The following is a 16781-nucleotide window of genomic DNA, read 5'->3' as shown; positions in this document are numbered from 1 at the left end:
GGTATATTCTTCTTGTAGTTTCTTCATCATGTAACTGAGGTCGTGGTCTTGTGCAATCACTACTTGATCGTCTGCAAAGCTTAGTGTATATAGGTATTCGTTTCGTACCGGTACTCCCATGCCTTCGCATTTTCTTTTCCATGTAGTCAAGGCTTTCTCTAAGTATATTTTGAAAAGGGTTGAAAATGTGGAACAACCCTGCAGGAGCCCTTTTGTTGTGGTGAAGTTTCCTATGATTCTTGTTCCCGTTTTAATGGACGCTTTATTTTCTTTATACCGAGCTTGATTGAATAAAAATAATTTTGTTATATTATCACTCAATACTTAATACTTATTTCTACTTAAAAATATTAAATGTATTTCCGAAATTTGAAGAAAACTAAAAATATCTCGGAAAGTAATGAGTTTAGGTATAGGGAATGCTATATAAAAATGAAAGAGTATCATAAATACAATATTTTTAAGAAATAAAATATAGGGTGAATTATTTAAAAAAATGTGTGTTTGCTGTACCACGTATTTATTAATCACCTTGTAGAATTCCACATATTTTCCAAGGATATCATTTCCTACATTTTTTCTAAATACGTTTTTTGGATATTCTATACCATAATGGAATTATCGACCGATGTCACACTAAAAACTCATCCCGTATATATACCACAACCCAAGAAACATAAGGCAACAAAATGTTATAATAACAGAACAATGATCCTGATGAGACGCAACAAAAATTTTCATGAGGATCATCTCACAATATGGTTTCAGAAAGGATACAAGAAATGCAATCCTGGGACTAACGTTAATCGCTATTTGGAAGTGAAAAGAAACCTCTGCATCTGCTTTGTTGGTTACAAAAAAGCTTTTGATGGAATCAAACATAAAAAATTAATAGAAATTCTCCAACAGGTGGGGTTGAAAGGACATGATATCATGACAATTTGTAACACGTAATGGAATCAATAAATTTATAGTAATAACACAAAATTGGTAAACATTGAACGAGGAGTAAGTCAAGGATATATTCTGTCCCCAATTCTTTTTAATGTATATTCTGAATATATAATCTGATCTAGAAGAATGTCCGGACTTAGCAAGAATCAATGGCACTGAGCTTAACAGCATAAGGTATGCAGATGATACGGTGAGCAAAGCAGAAAATAAACAACAGCCCCAGTTACTCGTAAATTTATTAATTTAGGTTTTATGGTTTAGATAATATATTTTTGTAGATGTAACAACAAATTCACGTTTCGTATGGTACACGAAAAACGTGTTTCATGCGGTACGGACTGACATAAACTTGTTTTAAAATCATTTACTACATTCTAAATTGTAGCCAAAGAAAAAAGGCTACAGTAAGTTTCTACTTAAACTCTAATTCTCTCTAAACAGATGGAAGAAGACCAATGGGGAGCGGAGGATGAAAGCTTGTGGTCCGGTACGATATCTTCCCGGTATCAATGCGAAGAAGGCGAATGTTCTGTGCAATCTTGTTTGAATCAATTCACCGAATGTGAATTGATGGCTGGAACTAATAAAGTAGGCTGTGAATTGTGTACCAAACGATTGGGGGGACCGGAAAAGAAGACCGTGTATACAGACGCTTCAAAACAGTTGCTCATTTACAATCCACCTGCCGTGCTTATTCTGCATTTGAAACGGTTTCAGGTAAGAAATATTTACAAAACAATCTTTTATATCAATATAATATTTTTTATTTAGAATTAATGTGCTCGGCTACTATGGTCACTTATAGTATATTCATTTAAAAAGATATACAATCATTACAGAAATTTCGAATGTATTTCTGTCTTTTAATTTTTTTTTAACACCGTCTCTAAAGAAACAATATATTTTTCTGAAGAATGTCGGTGAAGAAAGTTAGTAAATTTGTCACTTTGCTTTAGAAATTCAGCATGAATGTCATCAAAGCCAGTGGCTTTTCCCGTTTTCATTTCATTAAGAGCTTCCAAGATTTCTTCACAGGTGAAAGGGTTGGAATATTCTATTTCAAGTGGACAAGTAGATTTTAAGTTTTTCAGGTCTTTTTTAACTTTAATTGTGTGTAAGCGATTCTGGGCTGCTCTTGAGGTAGATATTATGTTGAACGCCACTTGGTTTGGTGTTATTAGATTGGTTGGGCGGTCGGATGGGTTACTGCCTGCTAGTTTTTGAAGCAGTGCCCAGGCTTTTCTACTCGAGTTTTTGAAATCTAGATTTTCAACTGCCTCAGTCCATTTCTTGCGCCTAGCGGTATCAATGCTGTGGAGTACATCGTCTGCAATTTCCTGCCTTCTTTCTTCACAGAATTTTTCATAAAGTTTTTCGCTCTCCTCAGACCATCCAGAAATATATTCTTTACTGTACCCTCTAGGAATTGCTCCTGTCAATCTCTCGTGGGTTATGCTTTTGGTGGGATCCAACCTGCATTTATCAATATTACTAGAGAAAGCCGACCAATAAGCTTTCCTGAAATTCCATCTGGGGCATGCAAACGATCTTATAATTGTAATGCTAATACCGATTTTGATGAGAATGGGGCGGTGTTGGCTGTGGGGAAAATCGGATATGACCTTTCTTGATGCTGGTAGAGGTTGGCCTTTGTCGTCGCTGGTAAGAAAACAAAGATTAGGGTTATACTCCCTCTTCCAAGCTGCAGATCTAAAAGTGTTTCCATCCTTGGCGTCAAATAAGAGGTGGAACCATATTCTTCTGAGCACTCCAAAAGGGACGAACCTTTTTTGTCATTTTCAGAGGACTTCCATATCTCATGGTGACTGTTAAAATCCCCTATGTATATGGCTGGGTGTTCGTAGAGAATAAGAACATGTGTAGGCTAGGTAAGAGCAGGGGCTTATAAATATTGGCTATTTATGTTACCTCGTGGAAGTTGTTCTTGGTAGAAGTGGAAATTAAAACTGCATTTTCTATATTTGTGCGTACATACGTTGCTACACCGCATGCTCTATCGTAGCTAGCATCAAGTAGATCATAGTCTGGAATTTTTCCTCTTGAACTCAATTGGACTTCGTTTTAAATAAAATTGAGTGGTAGAAATTGATAATAAAATAAAATTGGACGACCAAGAGTACATGAAGACAAACAGAGCAGTCCAATATTTGTAAAGAAGGATCACTTCTTTTTTTTCTTATGTAAAGAAGTGAGAGAAGAAATTGTTAATGCCCTATCTACACTAGATCCGGTAGAACATAGCTTATAGAAAAATGATAACGAATCGCCTGCCGTAAGGAACAGAATAGACGCGCTCCCTCCGCGAACCAAGCATACCCGTCGAAACTAAGCCAGACCCTCAATTAAATCCAACCGATAAAAAAAAAATAAAGTTTTCATTATTGAAAACGTAATTAAATTATGCAGGGACACATAAAAATTATTTCGTTCTGAATTAAATAGAATTAAAACAATAATTATAGGTTCTTTGGATCGTTACAGAAATAAATTCATAAAACTATCAAAACAGGGTGGTTAATCGGTATATTGTAGTTGTGTTAATTTATTTTGAAAATCGATACAGCATCGATCAAAAATATTCTTAATTTGACATATTTTTTTAAGATTGTAACAATATAACTACCTCCGAAAATTGGGATTCAATGTAAAGCAATAAAACACAAGTCTCTTTGGGAGCCAAGTGTTAGGCCTCGTCTAGTGCAGTCTTTCAGGTGTGAGAACGTCTTATCTTAGAAGTAAATCTGAACAATGAGTTTGGCTGAGACAAATTAACCAACATATTAACTATTGTATATAAAAAAAATATATAATAAATTTTAATAAGATATTAAAAATCAAAGCAAATCTTGCCTATAAGCTTTACAAATATGATACTTATTGCATCACTGGATAACTTGTTGTTGGCTTCAAAGGATTGTAGAATGTAGTGGTTAGTTGCAGCTTTTGACTTCACGGAATAATTTCACTTCACGGGAGATTCCGGAATCGAGCCCGTTTTAGTTCTGGGCGGCTATTAGATTCTGCAAATCTGCTGTAGTTGTCATCCCATGTGTGTGGTGCACCACAAGGCTTTTATAGAATTTCACCCAACAAGAGGGAACAGAAAAAATTAATTAGACCAAAAAAAAACTAAAATAATAAATCTTGAGTTAGTAACTGCATAGATTTTAAAATATTTCCTTGCCATATGATGATTGAAAATAATTACAATATTAAATAGAAAATAGCAAATTGGCAAGCATAAAGTGAATATTGGACGAATTATAAGTAGTTTAAATTGAACATGTGCGGAAGAGGTTATGTATGAATGTATAAAATTTGAAATCATAAAAAGACACTCGGAATTGATTAAATATGCTCCTTCCCATATCAGTTGTCCCAACGTTTGATTGATAAGAAAATTAAATTTTAGAGAACAAAAATAAAAGCGCAGCGTAAATTTTAGAAGTTTTAATGCATCGAACAACATTTTTGAATTTCCTAATTATAGAAAATATTTTATAACGTAATGAAAACTATTGATTAAACAGAATAATAATAAATTAAAAAAACGCATAGAATATGTAATATTAACAAAAAAAATGTAAAAGTTTACCACTGAGTTACATCCCCTTTATTTTTAATGACATCCTCAATTCTTCGAGGCATAATTTTTACCAAGTTCTGACAAAATTCTAATGTAAACGAATCCCATATTTCTTGCAATTTTTCCTTCAATTCGTTGACGGAGCTGGCAGGATGTTTTCTCGAAGCTTTTTTCATTTCGCGCCACAAAGTCTCTATCGGGGACAAGTTGGGACTATTAGAAACCCATTCCAGAAGTGGTATGCCATGGTCTTAAATTCATTTTAAACTCTTTTTTGAGGTATGACAACCTGCGCCCTCCTGTTGGAAGACAAAATCTTTCGCTGACGTTAAACGTTGTTCCATAATCGGTAAAAGAGATTCTTCTAAAATATTCAAATACTTGTCAATGTTTACAATCCCATCGATAAAATGTAACACACCTTTAGACAGCATGCTGGCCCAGATCATAACAGATGCAGGAAATTTGACTTTTCTCTTCAGACAGTCGGGATGGAAAGCTTCATTTTTCCTGCGAATGACGCGACTCCCACTGTCTCCAACACTCAACTATAAAACTTACTTTGTAAGTACCAAATCCTAATTTGTGGGCCTCTCGGTGAGATGTTGATCTAGAAACGTGTCTTCCGATAACCTCACTCCATAAAACGCTTAACTTCATCTAATTTGCTTTTCGATTTTTCACTATAATGCTTCTTAATGTCCTTCGATCTGCTTCGGTTATTTGGCTTTTTTGTACATTTATAGGTTTTGTGACCACCGAACCTGTAGTTTTGTATTTTCTGACTATATTTTTTACACTATAGCGTGACAATTGCAACATGTTCGCGATTTCCGAATTGAATTTTTCAGGATTAAAAAAATCTAATAATGATTGAACAAATTTTCTCATCGATAACTTTACCTCGACACATTGTACAATCCACAAACGGCAAAAAGCTTTACAACGTATGTTGGGTTGCATAGCCAGGGTTTAGTGAAATTTTTGTTGTTGTTGGAAATAAATAAAAAATTATAAGGGTAATGTTTTTAATAAATATTAATAAAAATGTCATATTAATTAATATGGGACTTATAAAAACATGCAGAGAATAATTTGTTTATGGTAATCTACTTAAACTGCAAATTCCATAGGTGGGCCAACTGATATGGGAAGGGGCTCGTAAATATAACTTACCCCAGAGAAGATTTAATATTATAAATGAATTTTCAATATAAGCATGCCTTTGTATAGATGAACGATATTTATAAAAAAGTATGCCACTACAGAATTGTGGCAATGACAGAAGTGACATGACAGAGCAGAGTTGCCAACTAACAGATATACTGTCTATGAAGTGAGGCATAGAAATTTATATGTTCCATCATCTCAAAGAACATAATAGGGTCTGAATAAAGGAATTAGAATGTTTAGTGAAAATGAAAAATAAAGATTAAACTGGATATTTAGTTGATTGGAGAATTGAACGCCAACTATTTTTAAAATAAAAATAGTAAAATGAAAGATAAAGTTAATAAATGAATAAAATCAAAAGAAATTGATATAAAATAATTATTAAAAGAAAAATAACAATTATGTGACGTTTATAACGTTACAAGATAATTTTTTGAACTAAATGTATAAAATACGTATATCAATCATTGCAACTTTAAAGTATTCTGTGCTGATGTCAGATTTTGCGTCTATGGTTTGCTATATCACCAAACTTATTATTAAGCCCGTAACAATAGTTTGTTTAAATATATTTTTTAATTTCTAGGTGTACCGCTTCCGTTCGGCCAAAGTCAGCAAAAACGTGAAGTTTACTACGCTTCTCGACATAGCTCCATTTTGCTCAAAACGTTCTCAAAACCTGCCAACGTTCGAAGACGGTCAAACCAAGGTTCTGTATTCACTTTACGGAGTAGTAGAACACAGCGGTGGCATACATGGTGGACACTATGTCGCATACATTAAAGTCCGTTCGCCTTTAGACGAAAACAGCTACAGATGGAACTACCTTCCCAAAAACCAAAAGCAAAAAACCGATAACAGTTCCAAAGGAGCCACGGGAGAACCGGAGGTACCACCTGGAAGATGGTTTTATATTAGTGACTCATACGTGTCTGAAGTATCAGAATCCAAGGTGTTAGCAGCGCAAGCTTATTTACTATTCTATGAAAGAATATTGTAGGGTTTTTCAATTATATATAGACATGGACTTGTAGAATATACTGTTAATTAAGTTCATTTGAGGTGTCTTAAGGATTGTGGGAATCAATTCATTTGAAAAATGTTGCAAAATAGTCAAATATAATTTATATTTACTCTCTCCGTGGGTGTTATACTTTTTGTATTGTTTCTTAAAAATGTGAAAACAGTGTTTTGACGAAAACAGTGAAGTTGAAAGATATTTAACATACAAGAATCTTTATATATTTATTATTAATTTGTGATATCATCGGATTATTATTAACAGGGACCCTCATGGTCATACTAAATACAAGAAATGACATTAAGCACACATTTGAGACTCCAGAAAAGCTTACGACGTGATTCACACACTTTTTCATATAATTAAAGTCTCCGAGAAATACACTGTGGTGCAAAATTAACCGGACACTCAGATTTTTCCTAAAAACTGGCGTTTAAAAAAGGTTAAGATTTTTCCAATTGAGTATTTAATAATAAACAAAATTTAAATTCCAAATTTATTACAACTCAAGAATGTTACACAGAAAAAATAATAAAAAATTTAAAAATCTACAAAGAAACAAAAATTTTTTTTTTTTTAATATAAACATTTTTTATTGAAAACGATATTTAGTAGAGTGTATTACCTCCACGAGCCCTAATTACGGCTCTCATTCGTTCAGACATACTTCGGATTAAGGCAGCAAAGTCTGCTTGAGAGATTTGCTCCCATTCGTCACGAACTGCTTGCTCCAAATCATTCACGGTTTCAAACTCACCATGGTTACGTCGAATACATCGTTCCAGAATATCCCATGCCTGCTCTATTGGATTTAAGTCTACACTTCATGGGGGCCATGGTAATAAACGAATCCCAACGTCATCCAAGTAATCCCGTGTTATTCTTGCGATGTGCGGACGAGCATTATCTTGCATCAAACGAAAGTTTTCTCCAACAAATGGGGCAAATGTCATTCATGATCTTCCAAACTTTTTCTAAATATACCATTGAGCGTTCAAATTGCCCCCTTGAATTGTAACAAGTTCTGTATGAACCTATAGGAAAATGCCTGCCCACACCATTATACCACCTTCATCAAATTGAACTTTCGGAGTAAAACAGCATTGCTGATAATGCTAAATTAATGGTTAACGTTGCCTCCGATGATCTGCTGTTAAAAAAGGTCCCATGACAGGCATTCTGGACCTGAATCCATATTCATTTAAGGGTCTTCGAACGGTATAAACGAAAATTGTGTTTCTATGGCATAAAATGGCAACAAAAAACAAAACAAAATCTGAGTGTCCGGTTAATTTTACACCCCAGTGTATTATTTATTAAAAGTTACTATTATTGTAATTACATTATTAAGAAATGATAAGTGATATGAATGATGATAAATGATAAAAATACAACCAGTGAAATTATTTGTAAAACATGATTCTACTTTAAAAAATTTCGTCTCCAAACGTGACCGAAAAATTGCAGAATACGTTGCAGACATATTGTGGACAGCCTTTTCTCGAGTTGGTTTAGAATGGAAACCTTTGTCCTTTGAGCTGTGCAAGGCATGCGCAGCATTCTTCTCCGCTACCACATCTCAAATGCATCAATGTTTTGGGGCTCGCGTCCGCGAAGAGTCCAAGTCTCTGCCCCGTTTAGAAATATTGGTAATACAAGGGCATTCACCAGTCTCATTTTGATATTTTGAGAGATAGATCGGTCTTTCCAAAAGTTCGAAGAGAAGTCTCCGAACTTCTGCTTCACAGTTACCACTGTTGTTAAATGTTGAATAAGTCAGGTGACAAGACGCATCCTTGTCTAACACCGCTCTCGGTCTTGAATTGGGTTGAGAAAAGTGTCACTAGGTGCATTGGTGTGTCCATTTCTATTAAAATGGGCCACAGATTTATCCAGCTTACACAATCGAATGTCTTTTGGTAGTCAACGAAGCATATAATCATAGGTTTTTGAAATTCTCTAGACTTTTCAATGAGTTGTCTCAGGTTCATGATTTGTTCCCATGCACGTTTACCATTTACAAACCCCGCTTGTTCCTGAGATATTTGGTACTGTAGATAGATTTTTAATCTGTTTTTGATGATATTCAACAAGATTTTACTAGCATGTGTTATTAGTGACAGTGTGCGGTAGTTTTCACATTTCGTAGTAGTTCCTTTCTTGTGTAGTGGGATATAAATTGAGGTACACCAATCAGATGGCCATTTTCCTGAATTCAAAACAGCGACACAGATAGAATGGATGATATATAATCCTTTGTTACCTAGTAACTGTAGTATTTCACCTGGTATTGAATCAATGACTGAGGATTTATTTCTCTTTAGCGATTTAATTGCATCTGTGACTTCAGCGAGTAAGACAGTAGGTTTTCTAGGGTAGTCAGAGGGCTACTGATTTTCTGCTGGTACCTCGTTATTTTTATATAGCTCGCCACAGTAGTTTCGCCATGTTTCTAATATTTCACCAGTATCGGTCTTTCCCTTATCTATTACAGATCATGTTTAAGATTTAAATTTTCTGGTAAGGAGTTTGATCTTCTGAAATAAATCCCTCGGTTCATTTCGACAGCCATGTTACTCTATTTCTATGCATATTTGAGGGATGTAATCAGCTTTGCCTTTGCGGCACTGTTTTATGATTTCTTTTGATAACTCTCTGTATTCATCTTTTGCTCCGTATCTAGTTTTATGTTCTTTTCTGCGTTAAATTACAGTCCACGTATTATCGGATATCCACGGCTTACGGCCCGTGGAAACCGCTGCCTCGCACTCTTTTGCAACCTCGATTACCTTATCTTTGAGCTAGATCCAAGTTTTCTCAGGGTAACTATCTAATTGGTCTAAAGAGAGAACTTCTTCTGGGTTTTATTGGAAGTCATTGATTTTTGATGGATTCAGAGACATGACTTTTCTTATGGGTCTTCTTTTGGGGACCTTAAAACAAAGTCGAACGTTCAATACCGGGAGTTGATGATCGCTTCCACAGTCTGCGCCAGGATATGTTTTACAGTTGATGACCGACGACTTCCATCTTGATCTCATTAGGATGTAGTGTATTTGATTTCTTGTTCGTCCACCTGGACTGCGCCATGTGTATAATCTCCTTGGATGGTGTTAATAGAACGTGTTTGTAATTATAAGATGTTGTTCTTCACAGACCCCATTCTCATTTCTTTATCCCAGTCCTTTTTGGTCCAGCACTCCTTCAATAGTTTCATTAGATGACCCTATTTTGGCGTTAAAGTCTCCTAAAATTATGATTAGTTCACGATTCGGAATAGCGCTACGATTCGGAATAGCGCTAACAGTTTCTTCTAGACGACCATGGAACCTGTTAATGTCTTCTTTCTGATACCTAAACATAAAAAATACCGTAATATGTCTACTTGACTGGAATAAAATTCTGATCTGAATGATTCACTGTTTTATATCCTTAATGACTCACCGTCTACATCCACCGATTACAAATCCAACGGCTCTATAATGAAATATTCATAGAAAATGTTAGGATCATTTATACACCGATAGTGAAAATTTGGATATATATTACAAAAAATCTGGATTTACGGGACACATAAACAAAAAACAATATCTTTTTTGTATATAGTAAATTTTTATTATATTTGATTGAGTGTATCCCAAATGCATTAGATAATTTCATACTAGCAAACACCTCTTTCCTTAAGAAAATTGTTAAAAACAAGGAACCCTGTGATTGCAATTAATTATGAATAATACTCCTCGCCGTTTTTTCGTTAGTGCAATGAGTGTATATTATTAATTTTTGCACTGAGGTTTTTAAATTATTGAATTTTAGCAAGCACTAGGGAAATTTATAGATTTAAATTTATTTGCATTACTAAATTATTTCAATTATTTTCAGCTTTTTTGTCAAATTTTTTGCAGATTTAACTTTATTGTGTATTTATTAAAATAATTTTATATATTAATTTTTTATGTTTTATTTCCTTAATACCGCATTAACAAACACGAATACATTATTTAAGCTTGACAGACATGAGAATGGTCTTCCTAATCAAAGCATCCATACTTCATTTCAGATGTCCGTGCAACATTCTAGGTTTCAGCTAGGATTTATATCTTATTATATATATATATATATATATATATATATATATATATATATATATATATATATATATATATATATATATATATATATATATATATATATATATATATATATATATATATATATATATATATATATTTATTTATGCTTTCTGTAGTTTTCCGGGTTTGAAATCATTTTGGTTTTGACAAAAACCATTATTTTGACGACTTTCGGCAAGGTCGCACCAGTTGAGCACCCGGGGGGGTTTAAAGATTAAAACCCCCCCATTATTCCACAATTTTAAGGACTCAAAATGTAGGTAGCATAAAAAAAATGCCAGCCGTAGTCCGTTTGAAGAGGTTTACTCTCCGGACACTGGAACTCACTTAAGCATGGGTGTATGTTACCTGAAGTAAAATCTAATTAAAATATTAAAGATCATATAATATTATCAACATCATGTACAATCTTTGGTAACATTTTTCATTTTAAAGGGTTTTTACCCAAATATTTTGGTGGCTCAGGCATGGTAACCTGTATTTTAACCTGATGATGGAACAGTTGTTCCGAAAACGTTCGTGCTTGTAATGTTGCCCTTTTAAGGGTTTTTATAAAATAAAATATACCCACATACAAAGACTAACCTCTTTTGTTATACGTGGTATACAGCCAGCTACAGGAATTATTTTCCTTGTGGATTTTGTAGCATAAAAAGTTTTAAAACTCCCCCCCCCCACCCCCCTCCGCAGGAAGGTAGCACTTGCCGGGAGACGACCACTGGAAATTAAAAGTGTAATTCGATGAAAGGTTCATTCTTTTTATTTTGCCAAGGAAATTCCAACAATTTTAAAAATTCATGCCGCATTGCAAGATGATGCTGGGCATCAGTAGAACTCAATTGTGGAAGATACTTCACGAATTAAATTTTTCGTGGAAACCATTAACAGAAAATCAATGTTAATGGACAATCATGAAAACTTTTCTTGGAGAAGGCAGTATCTTCAAAAATTAAACAGCACAGAGAAAAAAACCGAAGAATATCTTATTTAGTTGAAACATGGATAAATGAAGGCCATACTGTTTCCAAGGTAGCAACACAAAAATGTTAAAATCAACCTCCAAGCCGTGTTGGTTGGATTGTTCACAGGTATTAAAGCACCGCCGGGAAAAGTGAGAAGGATTATAATTACCGTCTTTGAGAGTTCTGAGTGTTTTCTTAAAGAAGGGTTGCTCCTATTTGAATCCAAAAAAACGGGCCTTGAGGACATGAAAGCCGATGTGTTTGAAGAATATTTTGAACAAATGCTAAAATTTATACCAGAAGGTTTGATTATCGTTATGGACAATGCCAAATATCATTCACGGCAAACCGAACAGTTTCCTACAACAGCGTGGAAGAAAGAGAATATTAGACAGTGGTTAATTAATAAAAATATATCCTTTGGAGATGGCCTTCTAAAATTGGAGCTTTTGCAAATCGCTAGGCTACACATATCTTCACACGCATCAAGAATGCATGTTGTAGACGAAATGGCAAAAAAACTTAACATTACAATACTCAGATTGCTGCCTAATCACTGTGAATTAAATCCTATAGAGTTGATTTGGGCCCAAGTAAAAGAGGACATGGCAAGAAATAACACCACTTAAAAACTTACAGACGTTAAGGAACTTTTTAAACACGATTTTTGTGGGACTTGGACAACACGTTAAACATCTTGGTGTGTTAAATATTAACGTGACTGCTGAAGACACCTCCACGGATGAAGAATAAGTCAACGCAGATTATGCATAACGTGATATTTCTTATATAATTAATCTTTTAGCTATTTAGGGGAGAAGGGGGTTACTGTGGACCATTTTTACTTATTAGCAAATTAAAAAATATGTATAAGATTCTTATTGCTGAACTTACCTCACATATTTACTGTAAACATCAACTCAACTTTCGATGTGAATATTTTATTTGTATCTTTCTTAATAGAACAAATATTTTGATTCAAATCGGAATCAATAATTTGTCCACAATGACCCCGTGGTGGGGTTAAAGTGGACAGAGTATGGGGTTATAGTGGACGCATAGTAAAACATATACAGGAATACTGAAAACTTTATGTTAACAAAAAGAAACTACGATACATTATAAGAACTGAAATTAATATTAAATGAAAATAATCTTCCTTGCCTTTTCGTGCCAGTGTCTACTGGGTGTTCCAAAATTCCGACAATATCGTTCTTGTCGACAACTGAGACATCTTCAACTTCGGGAAATACGAAATTATTCACTTTTTTCCTTAAAAAATTAATTTGTACCTCCACATCTCGAATATCTACGATTTGGCCAACATAGTGTGTTACCGATTTTTTACCCATAAATTTTACAAGTACGAAATCATTTTTCTCCATTTGTTTGTCCATAAAAATATAGTTGTCCTGACCATCATCTTCCATCCAGCCTTCATCCTCTGATTCAAGTATTACTTCTGTAGAAGAATTGGAAGAGGAAGATTCTTTCCTACTCCTTTTTGGTTCATAGGAAAGAGATTTCTTCACTCTATTCTTTTCTCGCATTTCAGCTCTTTCTTGCGCACGTCTTTCCTTCAAATCTTTAGCCTCTTTTTCAGCTTCCAACTGATCTTTCACTGGTGTGCTCGTGTAAATAGTCGACTTTTTATTTTTTCTTGCTTTGGAGTTTGATGAGCGATCTGCTTTTAGAAAAGGGCGGCAGCTCTCAGGAGTAATTACAGCTGTTGATGTAGTTGCTACTGATGGTGAAAGCGTAATGGGAGCTACAGGTAGCAGTCTTGTGGAGATTGAAGCAACTTCTAATATTCGCTCAGGATTTCTTGGGTTCATTGCTGTTGGTGGTTCTTGATTCCTATCTGTTGTTTCGGCAGCTTCATAATCCTCATCGGTGAATACAAGACGATTTATTGGCCATAAACCAGCAGATCTGAATCCAGATGTTATATTCTTCATTGTAAATGCCACAGGAAAAGCAATACCACACAGTTGAGCAACATCATATATTTGTATAGGTCTGCCTGGATGATTTTGAAGCCAGTCTCCCATTGCAACCCGTAATGCAGCTTTATAAGAACCATATACTGCAACATCTAGCGGCTGTAGTTTGTGGCTACAATGTGGCGGAAACGATAAAAGAGTAATTCCAGATTCTCTAGATAAGTTTATAGCTTCCAAACTTATATGACTTGAATGATTATCCATTAATATCAGTAAAGGGGTTTTCTTTAGAAGCACTTAAGTGCATTTTTATGTGCTTTAGTACTTCTAAAAATAATTCCGCAGTCATATAGCCAGACTGATGAGCCAGACCAATGCTCCCTATTGGTGCACCATCTAAGAACCGGTCTTTCATATTCTTCCTGGGGAATATGAAAACTGGAGGTATTGCTTGTCCAGTGGCTGTTATAATTCCGCACATTGTAACATTTTCACCGCGTTCTTGAGAGGCCACAGCTCCTATTTGTTTTTTTCCCTTTTCAGCTATACGTTTGGGTGGTGGTAAGACCGTGGGTATACCTGTCTCATCTAAATTTATTATCCTTTCTGGCCTTCCTTTAAATTTATCTAAAACTCCAATGTAATTATCAAAAAATAAATCCACGTTGGATTTGTTAAAGGCTGCATCTCGTGCTATGCTTGTATTTTCAGGTTTTCTAAGAGATATATCTCCATGTCGTTTCATAAATGAATATATCCAGTCCTTTCTGCTATCTTATTTTTAGTCCAATTCGAAGGAATTTCTATTTGTAGAGCACTACCATACTCAAAAGCTAGGGTACAAGCCTGCTTGTAAGTCAAGCCATAATGTAATCGAGACGCCTTCTTAAGATAATTAACAATGTGTTGTTCTTGTTCATCAGAAAATATTTGGCGACCTCGAAATTTATTGACGCCAGAAACATTCAAGCTAACAATTTCTAACTCATCTTCGTTACCTGAATCATCACCAGAGGGTATATTAGCATCTTGAAGGTTCCTCTTAGCCAAAATGACTCTTTTGTGAAGCATACTTTTTTTCAATTCATATTTCTCTGCAATATTTCTCAAGCTTCCTTTTTTTCTTAGGATATCCTTTATTGCACGCTCTACAACTTTTTCATCAATATCAGCTCTCGCCGTTTTTCTACTGTAAGTCCTCATCTGAAACAAAAAAGCGATTTTTATCACATGATTTTTGGAAATATAATCATTTGTGGGGTTAGTGTGGACAGCTGATGATTTGTCCACACTAACCCCGAACGCCATGTTTGACAGTAACAATGGAATGACGTTTCGAAAAATGATAATTTTATCTCATTCCATATCAAATTTAGTAATTAAATATTCCAGAAGCCATACACTAACTTAGGTATACAATTAGTTCAATAACTTCAATTTTAGTATAATTTTACTTACCGTGTGAAATAAATGGATACAACACACAAAATCACTTTCTGTCACTGGCGGCCATATTATAGAAAATATTTCAACCAACTTTTACGTGGTGTTCGGTGGCGTTAATAGTCACTTCCTGAACAGACTGGGCGGCAGATTTAAATGCGAGTTTTTAAATAATTAACTGTGTCCACACTAACCCCATGTCCACACTAACCCCCCTCTCCCCTAGTATTATTTGACATTTTTATTATAGCGATATGTATTATTTCCATTACTTTTAATAAAAATTTTACAATAAAATTTTATGGCTTCTATCTGTGTACATATATTTGTAAATTGAGAAACTTCTTTCTACATCAACGGATGTAATGGGAACATATTTTAAATTTACAAAAATATTTTATTCTAAATCTATTTCTTCGCAAAAATTGCCAAGAAGAACGTCAGCTACCTCAGTAAGTTTCTGAAAATCATTGTTTTTGTGAATTATTGTTTCAAATTTTTGAAAATATATTTTTCAGTCTCACCTTTACATTTTGACTTGTATAATTTCTTTTTAATAAGGATATGTTTTCTACAAAGGACAACTTTGATGGTTCTAATTAAGTAATAATTTTTTTGAAGCAAACTAAAATTTGATTTAATGAATGAAAATTGCCGCTGAATAACGTTGTTTTTAAAAATTTGTTTGTGATTGGGAACTTTCATCCGTTAAAGCGTATTTTTTACATCTACGAAATAGTCTATTTTACAGCTACGAAAAAAGCGGCTTCCAACCATGTTCCCCACCGTATTAGAACGGGTTCTGGTGGAAGTGGAATATTTGGAAGCATTTCTTTATAAAGTTGAATTCTTATACGAGATTTGAGGAATACTTTTTTATGCTTGATATCAGGGAGTTTACAAAAGGAAACTTTTTTCTAATTTCTTCCGCAACTCTGTTCATTCCATGTGCAAAAGGTGATATTGTTGCAGAGTTTAGTAAGATCTGATCACTTAGAACAACAATCATTAAATGAGCGATATCTTCCTGACGAATCGATGGTTTCGTCAACACACACGTAGAAGTAATTCTCACTCATATTAGTTTTTATATTATCTATTACTGAAGATTACAACGAGTTGACATGGTTTCTCTTGGAATATTCAATTTCCAATATTTTTTTAAAAAAAGTTTTGTCCACGTCATACCAATTTTTTGTATAAATATGCAAAATCCCCAGATATTTGCTTAAAAGATGTAATATATGCATTTTACAAATATGCCAAAATCTATTTATTATTAATTTATGGCAATATGAATTAAAATACAGCAGAGTATAGAAGGATTTGGCAGAATAAAAAAAACAAATTACCTCATACTAAATTTAAAGATTCCTACATCCTCTCTATTAGGAGTTATCTGTAACAATCAATTTCCTTTTGGATTCAGAAATAAGCAAATTGAGGAAGTGCTATATTGTTCTATATTTTATGTAGTCTCCTAGAATACAAACTTATATGTTGTCTTCAATTCTTTACAATTAATTTTTTATTTCAAAAAAATTG

General features: G+C 34.1%; 1 protein-coding gene across 2 annotated transcripts in view; it reads left to right on the top strand.

The window, feature by feature from the left end:
* Positions 1-10704, top strand: part of Usp16-45 (ubiquitin specific protease 16/45) — a 55441-nt gene extending 44737 nt beyond the window's left edge. For both annotated transcript variants that reach the window (XM_072537872.1, XM_072537870.1), the window contains exons 9-10: positions 1396-1671; positions 6321-10704. In XM_072537872.1, the coding sequence (XP_072393973.1) occupies positions 1396-1671; positions 6321-6734 (690 nt within the window). In that variant the 3' untranslated portion in view covers positions 6735-10704. The remainder of the gene's footprint in view (positions 1-1395; positions 1672-6320) is intronic.
* The last annotated feature ends 6077 nt before the right edge of the window (positions 10705-16781 follow it).

The sequence above is a fragment of the Diabrotica undecimpunctata genome, chromosome 7 (genome assembly GCF_040954645.1).
Source record: "Diabrotica undecimpunctata isolate CICGRU chromosome 7, icDiaUnde3, whole genome shotgun sequence".
Lineage (NCBI taxonomy): Eukaryota > Metazoa > Arthropoda > Insecta > Coleoptera > Chrysomelidae > Diabrotica > Diabrotica undecimpunctata.
Note: the sequence above shows the minus strand (reverse complement) of the source record. Positions and strands in the feature narration are given on the sequence as shown.